Raw genomic sequence first — 16,638 nt, forward strand, 5'->3', positions numbered from 1 at the left:
GTGCTGTTAGAAGCACAGTAATGACCTCCAAAGGATCCCACACATGTAATTCTGAAACCTACAAGGAATATTAGGCAACTAATCAGCTGACTGAAATGGGAGATGATTCTGAATTATCTGGGAGAACCAGTGTGATCACAGGGCCCCTAAAAGGCTGAAGAGACAGCGTGTCAGAGAAACACCACATGAGAAAGACTCACTGGCCATTGCTGATGTCGCTCCCCTGGAGGCAGTAGGAACCTGAATGATAATTGGCCTTGTCATACCTTCTTGGCACACATTTAAGTCTTTGAGAAAGTTTTAAAAGAACAAAAGGCAGTGTTTCTATAAAACCTCAGGAGAAGCCAGACAGCCCCCAGGTCCCTGGCCAGGCTCACTCCTCCCTTGAGGAGGACCCGTCTTTGGGTCCTGGGATGGCCATGGTTTCCCTGGGACAATTCTCATATCAGGCTTCCCACCTCACCTGAGACAAACCTGTGCTCCTACTGCCTGTGAGGTGTCCCTTCACCTACATGGTCTTAACAGACCCTCCTCATGATCTGAGTGTTCTAGGTACAAGGGTTGCTGTGGGCCAAGGGCTCATTCACTTCTTCTTAGAGATCAGCCCTGCAATTCCCACAACTGTGGTGCAAGACCCCACTGCAAAGGGTGTGGATGTGGCTTCCTCAGAGACCTCTCTGCTGGCCTGCTTGGCAGCAGGACCCCTTTCCATTTTACTCATGGATTTGCCCTGCGAAGCCTATGACCACCCAGATGGTGCTGTGCAAGACCCCAGGCTGCAGGGCCCCAGGACCCAGATGCCAGGCTTTCTCGCGTTTGAAGAACAGCATGGACTGTGATGTCAAAGCTGGGCTACGCACTGAGCAGGGTCAGAGGGAGTAAGAGTGTCTGGAAGCAACAACCACAGGTCTCGGTTCAGGGTGAGTATAATGGGGGTTGGGAGATCTGTGAGTGAGGGGCATACAGGCTGGGCCCTCCCTGCCCTCAGCAGACCACGTTGTCCTGCAGCTTTAGGTGCATGTCCTGCTGCACGTGCTCCTGCTTCTGTCTGCGCCAGGCGAGCAGCTGGGCCAGCGCGACCCCCGGGACACATAGTGCAGGCAAGAAGGACAGGAGCCCACAGACGGCCTGCACCCAACCTGGGTAAGACTTCTCCTGCCTCGAAGGGAACCGCTCCTGCAGAGACACGAGGCCACAGGGTGAGCATCTGAGGAAGGGGACAGGGTTACCCCTGAACCACCACCCCAGCCAGAGCGAGGCTGACCCTCAGTCAAGTGAATGTGGTTTGTGTGGGCAGCTTCACCCCATCTCTTCCTGAAATGAAGCAGCAGGCTGGTTTATTCCAGGTGGATGAATGGAAAAGGCACAGGGCCAGGGGCTGCTCCCTCAGCGATGGGGGCACAGGGGACTGAAGTCAAGACAGGACGTGGGCCAAGTCTCTTGTGGAGACTGAGTCTGAGAGACAGACCTGGAACCCAGGGGGCTATGTTCTGAAAAGAGCCGCCCTGACCACCCCAAGGGGACCCACAATCTGAAGGTTCCCTCAGCCTGACCCATTGAGCATCATTAGGCCCTGTGGTCCCCTTTTCTCCCCTCTATTGGAGAACGTGACAACTTCAGGCCCTTTTGAATCTAATAGAATAATATTCACGAAAATTCCTGGAGAAGCATAGCACCATTTCTCCTTCTCCTGCCCTTGGTGTCTTGGGCAGCTCCCCTTTCTAAGGAGAATTTGGAATGGAATTACTTCCTCCCTCCCCACAAGGGGCACAGCGAGGTTCAGAACCACCAGACGGGGTGGCAGGTCAGTCGGGCCACATGGCTCAGCTTGGTGGCAGTTCAATGACACATGCCACTTGCATTTTATCTTCTCCCATCTCAGACCAGGAGCAGGCAGTGTGTGGTGCCTGTTCGCACAGCACTTGGGAAGTGTGGCTGGAGGCCACACCTCTGTGTGTGGAGCTACAGGGACCTGTGATGTCACCAGAGTCTGGAAACTGCTCCAGTCCTCCTGCCATTGGCCAAGGTTGTCTGGGCTGCCAGAGTCACCTCTGATGCTCCAGGGTACTCTAGAGGTCCCATGACCTTGGGTCACTTAGAAAAGGCAGCCCGCATGGGTACAAATGTCCTTTAGGGTACACATGTCCACCATGAATGTAATCTGGGCCCTGGATGGCACCAGAGCCAGGCCAGGCCAGGCCCGAGATAGATCCCAGGACCCCTGGGTCCCCATCAGAAGGACCTACGTATTGGGGGTCCCAGGCCCTATAGCTCAGCGTTGTCCGGGCCAGGAAGAAAATGTAAGCCACGAAGATAGTCAACAGCAGCAAGGGGCTGACGACCTTCCAGGTTACCCGCCAGTAGAGGCCAGGCCGCCTCCCGGTCATCCATTCTATGTCGTCACAGAACCTGCCAGAGAGAGACATTGGGCTTAGGTTCTCCCAGCTGTCCCCATGTCTGCGAGTCCACAAACTCAACCAGCAGCTTCATCCATTGCCACCAAGATGGGAACTGTGGGGGCTATCCCCTCCCACCTCTACTTTATCCTTTGCCCTCATGCATGCCTGAGCAGCCACCTACGGGCAACCCTCTCAGATCCCCATGAGGACTCAACCTCCCTTAGATACGTGGAAAAGGCCCAAGAGAGCCGATCAGTCCAGCTGAGGAAGAGGCTGGGCAGGGAGTGCTTCAGGGGCTCCTGTCCTGAGCTGGACAGCAAGGAGGAGGTCAGCCCAGCACCCAGCCTGGCCCCTGGTGAGGTGCCTCTGGACAGGAACTGTGGGTTTCTCCCCTGGGAGGCTCAACGGCTGGGTGAGCAGCAGCAAAGCCCCTGCTAGCCCAGCTGTGAGAAGGAAGCTGGTGCCTGACCTGTCGCTCTCAGTGCCCAGGGTGGAGAAGCCACGTGAGAGCCACCCTGGCCTCAGGGGCTAGGACAGAGTTGACCCAGAATGTGCAGCAGCTGCATCTAGGAGCCATTGGAAAGGCAATACCCACATTGTGGCCCTTCCTCTGCTTGCTTCCTCCACCCCAGCTCCACTCCAGGTGGTTCCTGAGTGTCTCCTGAGACCACACAGCTGGTTGAAGTCCAGGGCTCACTCTTTGTCCCACATTACCAGGTCAGGCCCCCCCAGACAGCTGCTTCTCACTTCCATCTCTCCAGGTGGGCAGTGTCTCACCTTGGGGCAAGCATGCTGGCCCAGGGGGTGAATGCCTTGGATTTGGTGACTTCCAGTATGCCTTGGAACCAAGGACAGAGAGCACCAACCTCTAGGGCCACTCAGGCAAGGCTGTGGTCAGGAGTGGCCTGTGTGAGTGCAGGTCTGAGTGTGTGTGTGACAGGTGTAAGTAACAGGTGTGAATGCAGGTGTGAGTGACAAGTGTGTAGCAAACCTGAGCCAGGTGAGGATGGGCAGGACCAGTGCTGAGCCTTCTTGGAAGCCTCCAAGAGGACATCCAGGCAGGGCAGACCTCCCACTGCCCTAGTGTCTACCTATCCTTGTACTTGAGGAGCCTTCCCCATGTGGCTGGAGACTAGCTATTTTGTTACTTGTCTCCCCACAGGCTGGGAGGCTGGCACAGCCAGGTGGGCTGGTCCTGTGGGGGCTTCTGTGGACCCTGGGAGCCACCCTTGGGTATGTTTTGGGAGGGGCCTCAGATGACTCTGTCCCATCCCTGTAGCTGCCCTGGAGGCTGGCTGCCACAATGCCCAGAATTGTATACGAGGGATGCTGGGACAGAGGGCCAGGACCCCAGCCCCAGCGGATGCCGAGGGAAGCGGAACTCACTGTTCCATCCCGTAAACGTAGATGATGCCGACCACCTCGAAGAAGGCGAAGATGATCAGGTTTAGGGAGGCGGCGTAGTTGTCGAAAATCTCAAGCCAGTAGTTCCCAGACTGCAGCGTGAAGCACGTTGCCGTGAGGAAGCAGACCAGGCAGACTGCCCCTGCAGGGCGGACACTCACGTGTGGGCAAGTCGCCCTGGCTGCTGCCCGCCCAGTTCCTTGCTCCTTCTCTCCTGTCTGCTTGTCCCCACCAATTCCTGAGCTGTGCCCAGAGGACAGGAGGACGCTGGGATTGCCCTCAGTGGGCAGTGTGAGAGCGATCCCTGTCCCTGTCCCGCTGACCCTCTGCTCTCCCATTATGGCCCATGGGGGATCGAGTCAGCACAGGGCCACTGGGACCAGCCCTAAGAAGTGACAAGGCTGACTGAGCCCTCCACGGGGACTGTGACACAGCCCTTGAGCCCTCATGGAGGAGGGTGTCTGGACAGCATGTAGGAGTGGAACGAGAGCTGGGAGGCAGGAGGACAGCAAGGACACTCACCAGTCAGCACCTCCTTGGGGACCCATCTTGGCAGGACCCCCATATCTAGGAGTGGCGTGATGATACCCTCCAGGTTCCCGAACATGGATGATAGCCCCAACGTGAACAGCATTGCAAAGAAGAACACGGCCCACACGGGTGCTCCCGGCATGTGCAGGATGGCCTCCGTGAAGACAATGAAGGCCAGGCCCGTGCCCGAGGCGCTCTGCAAGACACCCACAGCCCACACAGGGACACATGTGCATGGGGCTCCCAAGCTGTGACACACACACTGACACCTCTCTTACTCGGACACACGCACCAGCATGTCCTGCGCTGTGAGACATGTGTGCACCAACACCCCTCCTGGCACTGGGGCCAAGGTGGTGGTCCTGCTCTATCGGGGCTGTGCAGGGACGACACAGGTGCATCTCTGAGTGAAAGAAAACTTCTTACCTTTAACACCCTGCAGGAGACATGTGAGGTGGGACCCCTGGCCCTTGGGCTCAGGCACCCACCAGATGGCTTCCCTGAGGACCTGCCTCCTGACTGCCCATCCCAGCCTACTGCACTGGTCCCCGAGGGTCAGCTGGCCCTGTGTGCAGCTGCTCAGCTTCCGCCACAGCCAGTGACAACCTCTGCCCTGGTCAGTTGTCTACAGCAAGGCCCAGCCCCCTCAGTACCTTATCCAGAAAGTCTTGCAGATGGCAGGACTCCAGGTGCAGCCCAGCCACCCTCTTGGGCTGGGTGGCATTCAGGTGTGTGAGGACAGCAGCATAGTCGTCCCTGGAGATGCTCTGGTCAGGGAAATCAAACTCGTTGGTGAGGCTGAGGATGTTCCTGCAGGGAAATCAAACTCGTTGGTGAGGCTGAGGATGTTCCTGCAGGGAAATCAAACTCGTTGGTGAGGCTGAGGATGTTCCTGCAGGGACAGAGAGGCCGAGGAAGCGCAAGGCGGGCACCTGGCTCCCACGGCAAACACTGCCAGAAATGCCCAGAAAGGACCACAGTGATACCAGCGGGGGTCCGTCCCTTGGGGACTGGCAAGGTCTCAAGGATACCTGGGGGGGCAGGCACGGGGGGCAGACGGGGTGCTTATTTACTTGATGTGCACTGTGGGAAGATTATTCTCAGCCCCAGACCTGAAGGGCACTCCCCTGTAAGGTACAACTGAGCCTGGGTGGTGGCAGCTCCCTTGTCTCCTTGACCTGTGGGTCCCCGATCGACACTGGGCACAACGGTCCCCAAAGACTCCAGGAAGGGTGGGCCCAAGCTCTGCTCCTCCAGCCTGTCAGACCTTCACTCCATCTCCAGGGTTCCAGACTCAAACTAATATCGCAGATGTTTCTGTATTTGCAAGTTTGTCTACTTGCTAAAGTTATTTGTAACCTCAAAATCAACACCCGTGGCCCTTCTGCAGTTATTTGAGGACATGTCCAAAGTGGCACATCCCACCGAGAACGGCCAGGCCACTCACTGCCTTCTTGTTTCATCTCTACTATGGACAATGTCTTTCTTACAGCCCAGTTAGAGCCATGTTTTTTACAATTTTTGTGCCTTTTGGTGGTGATTTTGCCATTTAAAATGTCCCCCAAGTATGATGCAGACATGCTATCCCTAAAAGCAGTGAGATCAGGACACGCCGCCCAGGAAGCTGGTCGGGCTGACTTCTAGCACAGTTAATGGATCAACAATTTGTGTTCACCAGGCATCTCTGTGCCTCTCAGTGCAAGCGGCTAGAAGAGCCAAGTAGGAATTACTCTGCTCACCAGGACACAGGCCCACTGTCCCTCCTGAACATTCCACCTCATCCTGGGAGCAACCCCAGTCCTCTTCCTCCCTCTGCGGGCTCGACTCGGCACATTAGAACAGGTGTCACGACAGCACTGTGGACATGGCCGGATCACCTCCTGGGGGCTATCAAAGGGGTCCTTTCTGCCTTTCCAGCTCCTGGTGTGCTAGGGCTTCCCAGGCTTGTGGCTGTGTCACTCCAGCCTCTGCCTCTGTCATCATATGGCCTCTCCCTGTGTGTCTGTGTATCACTTTCTGTCTCATATAAGGACACTCTCATGAATTTGGGGCCCTCTATTCAGTATGAACTCATCTTGACCAGCACTATCTGCAAAGACCCTATTTTCAAATCAGGTCAGGTTCTAGGTTCCAGGTGAATGCACCCTTTGGGGGACACTCTCTGCCCTCCTGCCCTAACGAAATAGAAGGTCATTGAGTGGGGCCCTCAGTGCAGTAGGCCCCATCTGGTAGCCCCAGGACACTGTGCTCACCTGTCCAAGCAGTGTCCATAGTCATTGGCCGCCTTGAACCCCAGGACAGAGAAGACAGCAATGGAGGCATAGAGGGAGGTCATGCTGTTGACCAGGGCGATGATAACTGCGTCCTTCTCACAGTTGTTCCTGAGCAGACGTAGTGGTACATTGCTATGGTTAGGGCCCTCAGGGAGGAAACTTGGAGGGCCTGCTGCCTCAGCACCCCCATCTGGACACCCCCCACTCTGTACCTGGGGCCACTTGTGCATGGCCCAGAAACACTGTGCTGTTCCTGGTGGTCTCAGGCAGCCTTGGCACCTCCCCGCCCACCCCCTCCTCACCAGCCCCTCCTGTTGATTCCAGCTCCAGGCTGCAGAGGTGGGTTAACTGCACATGAGCTACTGAGGGTGAGAGGTGAGACAGTAACTTGCCAACACAGCCCAGGGCCCAGCTGGCCTTCTCTCCCTCCGCCTCCTGTCTCTGCCCATTTTGAGGGGTAGAAATACTGACACCATAAGGAATGAGGTTTACAGGTGTCACAGGACCTCTCACTGTATAGGTTACAATGCCGTGGTGGTTATGAGGGTACCAGTTCTCATAAATGGTGATTGCGGCTCCTTGCAGAGTGGTGCCCTGAGTCTCCTTTAGTTGATTACAGAGGTGACACACGTGGCATTTCTGCTCCACGCCCTCATGCGCCACACATGTGGTTCATGTTGATTGGTATCCGCCCCAGTTATGGCCTTGCTCCTGGGCTCAGTTATCTGGGCTCTGTTCCAGGAGTGGCCCTGGAACGTGCAGGAGGCTGCTGTGGAGGCCTGACCTCCAGCCCTCAGGAGATGACTCAGTAATTGCTGGAATCCCCAGAATCTGGTCTTAGCCCAAGTTCATATTAGGTTGCCCTCTGTCCCAGGCAGGAAGTCCCATAAAGACATGCCATGTGAACATGGGGGCAGGCCCGGCACCTCGACTAGAAGGAACCCACCCTGAGCCCCACCTTACCTGGGTGGGTTGTAACTTGCTAACGCAATGTGTCCTCCAAAGCCCAAAGACAGAGAGAAGAATATCTGGGTGGCTGCATCCAGCCACACCCGGGGGCTCTGGAGAGTCTGCATCTGCAGGGAAATGGGAGAACCTTATACCACAGACAAACCACACCAGCCCCAGCGCCTACTGCCCTGGAATATTCCCCGGGCTTTCTCTGGGGCAGTGGTCATGAGTGGTGTCACCTGCTCAGGCCCCACGGGCAGTTGACCATGCCTGAGGAAGTGTGCTTGGAAGGGTAGTTTGCAAACTCAGCTTCCCATCTTGCGACGTGTCAACTAACCCACAGCTCCCATCCACGTGGAGCATGTGAGTACTGAGAACTTAGCTGTAGACCTCTCAGGGCTGGGAAATTGGTCTGGGCAACTTGAACCTGGGTGTGTTTATCTGCCCCCTCAGACCTGGTGGATTTGAGTGACTTGAAGTTGCCCAGGGTGGGGCCCACCTGCACACAGTGCCTGGTGTTTCTGCTGCTGGGAGGAGGAACTAGAGGGCAGGCTGGGCAAACACACTTCCACACAAAGGCACTGCCTGGGGAGCCTGGGGTGTGCCATGCAGTCCCCAGAATCTCCCAGGAGATGCTAGGATCTGGAGAGTATGGAGTGGGTTAGAAGGGCTGTGGGCTCTTGTGGTCCAGTGGCTCTTCGCCTGGTGGGGCCATGCAGCTAGACGAGGCTCTCAGAAATGTGAGGTCCAGGGCACTAGGGATAGGACACCCGGTCCATAGCCAGCCTCCCCCCTGAACCCTGGTCCCCAACATCTGGCAAGCATCAAAGTCTGAGTGTCCCAAACCGTGTCGTCCTCCTACTCCCTTCGCTTCCACCCTGACCACCTCCTTGAGGCCAACACTCCCCCCTCTTCCTCCTGCATGGCCAGGGAGTGGGATGAGCTGAGCTGAGCCTGGCTGTGACCCTACTAGTTTGTCTCCTGGTGCCTGGACTTGCATGTGAGGTCCACTTACGTTGGGAGTGAACAGGTAGATTAACCCTTCGGCCGCCCCGGGCAGGGTGAGCCCTCTGATAAGGAAGACGGTCAGGACCAGGTAGGGGAACAAGGCTGTGAAGTAAATTGCCTTAAAAAAGACCAGATTATGAGACTTTTCAATGGTATCTGCTCCACATTAAAATCTTTAGAGAGGTAAGCATTCTGGAAACGCCTCGGTGGCCAGTGTCAGGTCATTCATCTGGGATTCCAGTCAGGTCAGGGCGGAGGGCACTGTGGCAGTGGGGCAGGGGGGCTCCGGTTAAGCTTGGAGGGTTTGGAGCTCACTGTGCTGGTCACAAGTGGGCTCACATAGGTGTTTGTGCCCCGAGTCCTCTGAGGTGGGCACTGACATCCAGGTGGTGGGGTCTCCCACCCTCTCCCACATGGCACCTAGTCAGGGTTGGGCAGGAATCTATGCACATGGCATCTACTCAAAATAAATCTAAATTGGATGTTCTTTTCTTACTGCCTCCCAGAGTCCCCAAATACAGACTGACATTGGAGGTCACCGGATGCATTTTTAGGAAATTTCATAACAGGGCTGTCTGGAATCTCTGGCTGGCCTGTTGGACCTCGTGGCTGCTCTGATCTCCCTCAGAAATTCCAGTCCTTTCATGTGTAAAAACCCTCTTGTGAGAATAACTGTAACATCTACCTGCCCACTAAGGAACATCTAAGTGCGCACGTGGGTCTGTGCAAAAGCCACACAACCAGGTTCTGGAGATGGGGTCTACAGGTGCTTGGACTACAAGCAGTGATTTTAAAAGATATATATGGCCCTGGCTGGTGGCTCAGTTGGTTAGAGCGTCCTCCCGTACACCAGAAGGTCACTGGTTCCATTCCCGGTCAGAGCGGCAGATACCTAGGTTTTGAGTTCGATTCCCGATTGGGGCCCTTATGGGAGACAGCCAATCAGTGTTTCTCTCTCCAAATCTCTCTCTCCCCTCTCTCCCTTCCTTTCCCTGAAATCAATAAAAACACATTAAAAAAATTATTTAAGAAGAATGGAAAAAACATACAATGTCAGCATGGTCAAAGAAGACTGGGTGGCTATGTTAATATCTTAATCAAATTCAGAACAAAGACTGTGACTAGGGTAAGGACAGTCACTGCATACGGATAGAGGCGTTAATTCCCCTCAGAGACATGATAATCTTTACCCCCATGCCTCTTCCTAGAGCCTCTAAACCCACTCTCACAGGAACTGGTGGGGGGTGTCCTCTGCTGCTGGAGGAGCAGGGGAGTGGGGTCTGCCCCGCAGGCTCTCACCTTCCCCGTGGATTCAATGCCTCTGATGACACACAGGTACAGGATTGCCCAGCAAGCAGCCAAGCAGATCAGCAGCCGCCACTGGATGGAGCCGCTGTGGTCGATGTCAGCCGCGATGTTCAGTGTCTGCCGGTACCAGAAGTAGCTCACAACGCTGCTGCCCTGGCACTCCTCCACGAACCCTGAAACCAGGTCTCATCACAGACTGGCCAAGGGGCTCAGGCGGGATTTGGGATTTGCAACCCTCCACCCAGGAATGAGTCTGTGCCTAGCCCATCCTGGGGCTGCTGCTGGAGTGCTGGGCACACTGGGGAGGATCAGTGCCCTCCTCTGCCCAGAGTGTTCAGTGCTGCCAATGGGGCAGACACAGGGAGCCTCCGGGCCCAGACTCACCACCTGGCACCCAGGGCCAGCCTTGTTCAGAATTGATAAAACACAAGTTCCTACCAGCCAGAGGTGGGAAGGGAAAGAGAGTGAATGTAACTTCATGAGCAAACTGTTGAAAACGAATGTTTCCCACATCGCCGAGATCTAGTCAGATCCAACACTAGACTGAAGTCTGGACCTAAAGGCCTAATTCGGTCAAAGCAGCACTCCCCTGGCTAACCTCTCACGGCTGGGCACCGACATGTCTCCAAGGCCCACAGGCAGAACTGTGTCTGTGGGCCCCTGGGTCCAGCAGTGAACAGAGACACGAGGTGAAGAGAGTCGGACTTCAACTGTGCTATTTCAGGGCGACCATGTGGGGCTCCGATTGAAGGCAGAGAGTGAACGTCCCTGGTCCCTGGCATTACCTGTCTGGTTGCGGTCCAGCGGGCAAGTGCTCCAGGGCAGCGGGTTCTGGAAGGAGTTGAGGAGGTACCACAGCACCCAGGTCAGGACGGTATTATAGTAGAGACTGACCAGGAAGGACACGGTGAAGCAGCCCAGCCCTTTGAGAGCACGACAGTCACCATCCTCCCTGCTACAGACTGTCCTGTTATAGACTCACCTTCTGCCATTTCTGCTGCCCCACCGCTAACTGCATCTGGCTGAATCTCCTGGCTGATGACGCATCGTTTTATGACCCCCTGTTCATCTCCCCCCTCACCCATGCCCATGAGCTCCTGGACATGCTGGCTTAGTGTAAGCACAGGACCGCAGGACTCAGGACATGGGGCAGCCTGAGCTGCTCCGTGGGGCTAGCCCTTTGCCTCCTCCTGCACCCTGAGCTCACTCCACACAATACCCTGCACGTACGTCCTTCCTCAGGGGAACCGAATGAGGCCTCCTTGGAGCATGACCAGGGGTGGCTCCCATAGGGATACTGCTGCCTGAGTCTCCCTGCACCTTTACCCAGGGTCCCTCCTTTGTCTGCAGGTTTCGAGCCAGGAATGCGTGCTGGCACGACAAGCAAGCCCACAGTGCCCACGGTACTGCAGCCTCCACCCGGGCCTCCCCTGCAGCTGTGGGCAGGGCAGGGGCCCCAGAAAGGCAGCATACCGACTCCGCCCAGGTAGGGGGAGATGACCTTCCACACCCCGATGCTGCCTCTGCGCAGGCGCTGGCCGATGGCAAGCTCGACGTGGAAGAGTGGGATCCCCTCGAAGGCCAGGGCGATGCAGTATGGGATGAGGAAGGCCCCTACAAAGATGCTGTGGTCAGCAGAGGATGGCGCATGGGCAGGACAAACACCGGGGCCTCCCTGAGAGGGGATGGACTGCACATCAGGCCCAGTGCTGTTGTTTTAAATCACTTGGCCTCAGCTAACCAGTCAGGGCTTCGGAGGCAGTTTCATCAGCAAATGGGCTGTTCTGTTGTTACTGAGACCCTGTGACCCCTGGTGACTGGCTCTCCCAGGGCATGGAGCTGTCTCATTCACACAGAATGCTGGAGAAGGTCAATGCCCCAGGTCGTCTGTCCATCTGCGCCCTGAGTTGGGCTGGGACCTGTCTCTCTGTCTCTTGCTAGCCATGCAGTGGAAGGAGCAGAACAAAAAGCTTGGTCCTGGTTGCTGAGCGGTATTAATTGGGGCCCTGGCCTCTCCCAGAGCCCACGGAACCAGGTACCCAGCACGATCAGGACCTGCAGCCTCTGCCTGCAAGGCCTGCGGATGAGGCTGGCTCTGTGAACCCCAAGACCCTGTGGACATCCCCAGGCTGTTGGAAGGAGCATGGGGTCTCCAGCAGAGGGTGTGACCTTCCCCACAGAGCGAGCAATGGTGTTTATGTGATGGAATCACTATCATTCTCTACATGCTCTGCTCAGTTCCGCTTAAGTCTTATGTTTAAAGAGTAAGTTTACAAAGCTGAATAATCATGAATGGGAGAGAAAATAATAGTCACCCTCAGTGTAATGAGCTTGTGCAAATAAAAAATGTGACACATTATCTGCTTATCACCATATTTCATTTTCAAAATAATCAGTGGTGGTCAAAGTGAGACACAAAGGGCCTTCACACACATCAGGGGGACGTTTTTAGGAGAAGTGTGTGTTAAAGAAACTTAAATATTTCATGACATTTCACCAAGTGCTTTCATATCTGCAAATACATCCTAAAGAAATATTTCCAAAATGGGGACAAAGGCCCATGGGCTCCCATGGTGACAGGGACTGCTCCCAGCCCTCTTGGTGGTGGGGGACCAAGCCCCACCCCACCCCCGGGTAAGGCAGCCTCAGCTCACAGCCTGTGGTGGCGAGGATTCAGGAAGATTAGTTCCCGGCCAGGACCGTTCGGGCAGCAGCAGCAGCGACCATGGTAACCAGTTATGCTGGTGGAACGTTTAGACATTAGTAACTACCAGTATGTCCAGCCTTGCGTCAAGCCTGCTCTTCTCCCTCTTTCCTGATGCAAAGGGTAGCAGGAGGGCCAGGGGAGTGACCGCTGCCTTCTGCCTCTGTGTCAGGGTGTTGTGAGCTTTCCAAGGGCCTCGGGGAGGCTTATTATCAGGAGACCCAAGGCTCAAGGCGCTGTCTTACCCCAAACCCCCATAAAGGTTCTGACACCTCTGGGGGCAGCAGTGACAGAAGAGTTTTCTTCTCTCTGTCCGCATTTTCAAAATTTTCTACGTGTCATGAACCTTCTTATAATCCGGGGGGGGGGGGGTTAAAGAAGTGTCCCACCCTGGCTGGCGTGGCTTAGTGGTTAGGTGGTTGGCCCACGCACTGAAGGGTCATGCACATTTGCACTGTGCCAGGGGCTCATACCTGGGTTGCAGGTTCAATCCCTGGCTCTGGTTTGGGCGCATGCGGGTGGCAACCAATTGATGTGTCTCTCTCACATCGATATTTCTCTCTCTCTCTCCCCCTCTCTCTCTAAAAAATCAATTAAAACATTTGAAGAAGAGGGAGGAGGAGGGGGAAGAGTTGTCCTTATAGCCAGGAAGCCGTGTCAAGCAGTGCTTTTGTCTGCTCTGCTCTGAGGAGGTTGGGCCACAAAGCCCCCGCAGAGCCCTTCCTCCCTGCTTCCCCGACGAGACTCAGCCCTACCCTCTGCCTACCTTTCAGCACCAGCACAGCCACCTGTTTGCCCTTAAAAAGGGAAAGGGTGACTCCTGACCAGAAAACATGGCATGAGAGCTCATCCACCCACAGACTTTCCTTCATCCCTCATTTCCTGGGCAGGAGAGGCCAACTCTGGCCAAAGGAAACACTCCCCACATTGCCAACCAGAGACCTCATAGAGCCAGGTGATCACTGCCAGGGACTCTCTGGGAGCCCTCAAGTCTCAGGGGAGCAGAAGGAGCCTTGAAGGCAAATGGACATGGCACTGGGGCAGGACGGCCCTTAGAGGGTGGGACCTGAGAAGAATGAGCTTAGGTTGGGAAGTCCTCTGCTCATCACATCCAGGGACAAAATCTGTAGATGATCCATAACAGCTGCCAAGGGTGGTTCCTGTCTGTCTGTGCCCTCAAGTCCTCGGCACTGAGGGTGGAAAGTGACATGCACATTCTCTGAGCTGTGCCAAGACAGACAAGTGCATGGAGTAAGAAGCAGCTCACGGCTTTGGTTCATGTCCTCTGACCACCAATAAATGACTCTACCTGCCCCGGCCTGTAGCTCAGTTGATTAGAGCATCGTCCCGATACGCCAAGGTTGTGGGTTTGATCCCCAGTCAGGGCACACACAAGAATCAACCAATGATGCATAACAACAAATCTCTCTCTCCTCACTCTCTCCCCCCCTACTCCTTTCTCTAAAAATTAATTTTTTTAAAAAAGACTCAAATGGGCCTGAATTTCCCCATAGGATCCATGGCCTCCTGTGGAGACCCTCTGTCTTAGGGATGCTCAAAGCCAGAGCCCTTTTGAAGGGAGCAAGGAGCCTGAGAGCGCAAAGATTCAGGAAGTAAAGGCCTGGAGAGTCTGCACTTGGGCAACCCCAAGGCAAGGCTGAGTAGAAGCAGCGTTTGGAGGGTTTGCCTGGGTCCCAAGAACTCTGATGCCCTCAGACTGGACTCCAGAGGGACAGGATTCTCCCTGGGCCATGGTGTATCACTAATTCCCAGGAGGAACAGCACCCACCCAGGGGAACCAGTGACAAACCAGTCTGAGGTGCGACCATCTCCCCTTCTGTTTGAGGATTCAACCCAGCATAGGCTCACCTCCCCCGTGGCTCTGGCACAGATACGGGAACCTCCAGATGTTGCCCAGGCCCACGGCAAACCCCACGCAGCTCAGGAGATACTGGAGCTTGTTGTCCCACTTGGGCCTGTCGTCCCTGCTGCTGTCCCCCAGTGGGTCTGGTCCCGAAGCACACGCCATGGCTGGTCTCTGGCACCCTGGAGTCTCTGGAATCTCTGCTGGGACTTGAAGCGAGAACCAGTCTCCCCTTCAGGTGTATTTTTGTTGTTTAAAGGAAAACCGTAGAGACAGTTAATTGGTAACTCAGGCCAGGCCCTGGCTCTGGCACGCAGTCCCTCCCTGGCCCCCTCCAGTCCCACCCCACCTCAAATGACCCAAGCTGACAGCCTGCAGGTGCCACCACCAATGAACCATTTCCAACAATGGCCTCTGTTCCCAGCAAGGACACTCGGACCCCAAGACTGGAGCACATTTGGATATCTTGATTGTGAGATAATCCTCTAAGAAATACTACAGAGAGCCCAAGAGCCCAGTTCCTCCAATGACAATGTCTTGCAAATATCTCGTCAACATCACAATATGCCACTCAGGACCTGAGGGTCCCTCCTGTCCCCTTTTATGGTCATACCCACCCCTTCCATTTCTACCCTCTCCCTAACCCCTAGCAACCTCTAATCTATAGTTGTCACTTCAAGAATGCTATATAAATGGAATCACACAGTGGTGACCTCTGGGGTCAGGGGTGGTGGTGGGGTGGGACAGGCTCCCTCCTCTTGGCCCTGCAGTTTCCTGCCCTCCAAGCTCAGCACCTACTGCCACCCTCAGCACCCACTGCTGTCCTCAGGCAGCAGGTAGGACAAGGTGACACCCACTGTACACCGGGGGGGGGGGGTTGGGGGGGGATGTGACACCTTCCCTCGAGGGAGAGGTGATGTGTTGACATGGGGTGACTTCAGCTAGGCTTTCCCACTGAGGGCTCCCTGGGCAGGAAGACCCCCGACACACACTGCAAATTCTTCCACCAGGACAGGCCAGGGCCCAGATTCACAATTCTGACTTCCCCAGTTTGAAACACTGTGTCTTTTAAATGTGTGGCCACATCCCAAATATGTGGGTCCTGGAAGTGTGAGTAGCATGAACAGAGTTTAAAAAGATTCTTTTGGGGGTGAAAGGGAAAGTGACAAAGGAGAATCAAAGATGAAAAGGGGCTGTGCTCAGCCCGAAGAACTGCAGGGGCGCTTCCCACTGTCCTCCTTACTCCCTCTCCCTGCCCCTCAACCCCAGCCCGACCTCACCAGCATCTCCCAGGTCCTGGGCCAAGACCCACCCCCAGCCTGTGTATCACAGGGCACCTCAGGCAGTGAACCAGTCCACCCACTACGCCTCGTGCTTCGTGGCCACCGCATCATGGCTTCTTCAGAGGAAGTCCTGGAAACCAGAACCACAGCTCTGCACCATCCCTTCCAGATGGCTTGGCTTGTCCCTTTGCTTATCCCTCTGCATTTGGACAACATTTAGGCTGAGAATATGAAATAGTGATTTATTTAGACAGGTACACTTTATGCTCATAAAACCTGCATGTCTAACAATTTGCAAAGATAACATCTGTAAGATGAGGCACTCATCGGGTAACATGAACTGGCTGGATTAGCCCCACCCAGTCTCTCCTCTCCTGCACCCCCGGGTGGGGCAGTGCATCCACAGGATACTGATGAGCATTTTCCCAGTCAAGGGTCAGAAGACTTTGTGGAGAGAAGGAGGTGAAGTCCCACAGAAGCCATCGGCACCTGGGGGTGGAGACCAGAGCGGCCTAGGGCCTGTGGGCTTCCTGGGCAGGGACGCATGGTTGTGGCCCAGGGTGGAGGGCTATGAGCCAGCCTCCCATTCTACCTCTGGAGGTTTCTACAGATCATGACCTTCATGTGACTGGCCACATAAGAGAACTCCAGATACTCCAAGGTGTTTGGAGGATCTCAGCTAGGCTTCGGGGCTGAAACCTGTGGCCACTGTTGGACAGGAGGCACTGGGAGAGGGGAGAGCACAGTGGGGCATCTCCCAGTGGACAGATGGAACGTGGCACCAGGAACCACACTCCACTCAGCTCTCCCACCCTTGCACAGAGAATTGTCAGGAGATCTGGTTTAACTTAAACTTCCCGATGTTTCCATGGAAAGTAGAAGTGACCAGTTCATTGAAATAAATGCCCCAAGT

General features: G+C 55.3%; 1 protein-coding gene across 1 annotated transcript; it reads right to left on the minus strand.

Moving 5' to 3' along the window:
- Positions 1-984: 984 nt before the first annotated feature.
- SLC6A18 (solute carrier family 6 member 18) lies at positions 985-14,607 on the minus strand. The gene is made up of 12 exons (XM_087815359.1): positions 14,448-14,607; positions 11,348-11,488; positions 10,660-10,797; positions 9,866-10,047; positions 8,574-8,684; positions 7,571-7,683; positions 6,587-6,715; positions 4,988-5,144; positions 4,326-4,530; positions 3,786-3,945; positions 2,247-2,409; positions 985-1,176 (listed from the first exon to the last, which is right to left on the minus strand). Exons 1-12 carry the CDS (start codon positions 14,605-14,607, stop codon positions 985-987), a joined length of 1,851 nt encoding a protein of 616 aa, XP_087671485.1.
- Between the last annotated feature and the right edge of the window lie 2,031 nt (positions 14,608-16,638).

The sequence above is a fragment of the Miniopterus natalensis genome, chromosome 3 (genome assembly GCF_054644295.1).
Source record: "Miniopterus natalensis isolate mMinNat1 chromosome 3, mMinNat1.hap1, whole genome shotgun sequence".
Taxonomy (NCBI): domain Eukaryota; kingdom Metazoa; phylum Chordata; class Mammalia; order Chiroptera; family Miniopteridae; genus Miniopterus; species Miniopterus natalensis.

Excerpts from the sequence above, each read along its gene's own strand:
- SLC6A18 (XM_087815359.1), bottom strand. The coding sequence starts at position 14,607 with ATGGCGTGTGCTTCGGGACCAGACCCACTGGGGGACAGCAGCAGGGAC. Across the intron at positions 3,946-4,325 it reads CCCCAAGGAGGTGCTGACTG|GGGCAGTCTGCCTGGTCTGC; the intron begins GTGAGTGTCCTT and ends TCCGCCCTGCAG. Across the intron at positions 2,410-3,785 it reads TACGTTTACGGGATGGAACA|GTTCTGTGACGACATAGAAT; the intron begins GTGAGTTCCGCT and ends TCTCTCTGGCAG.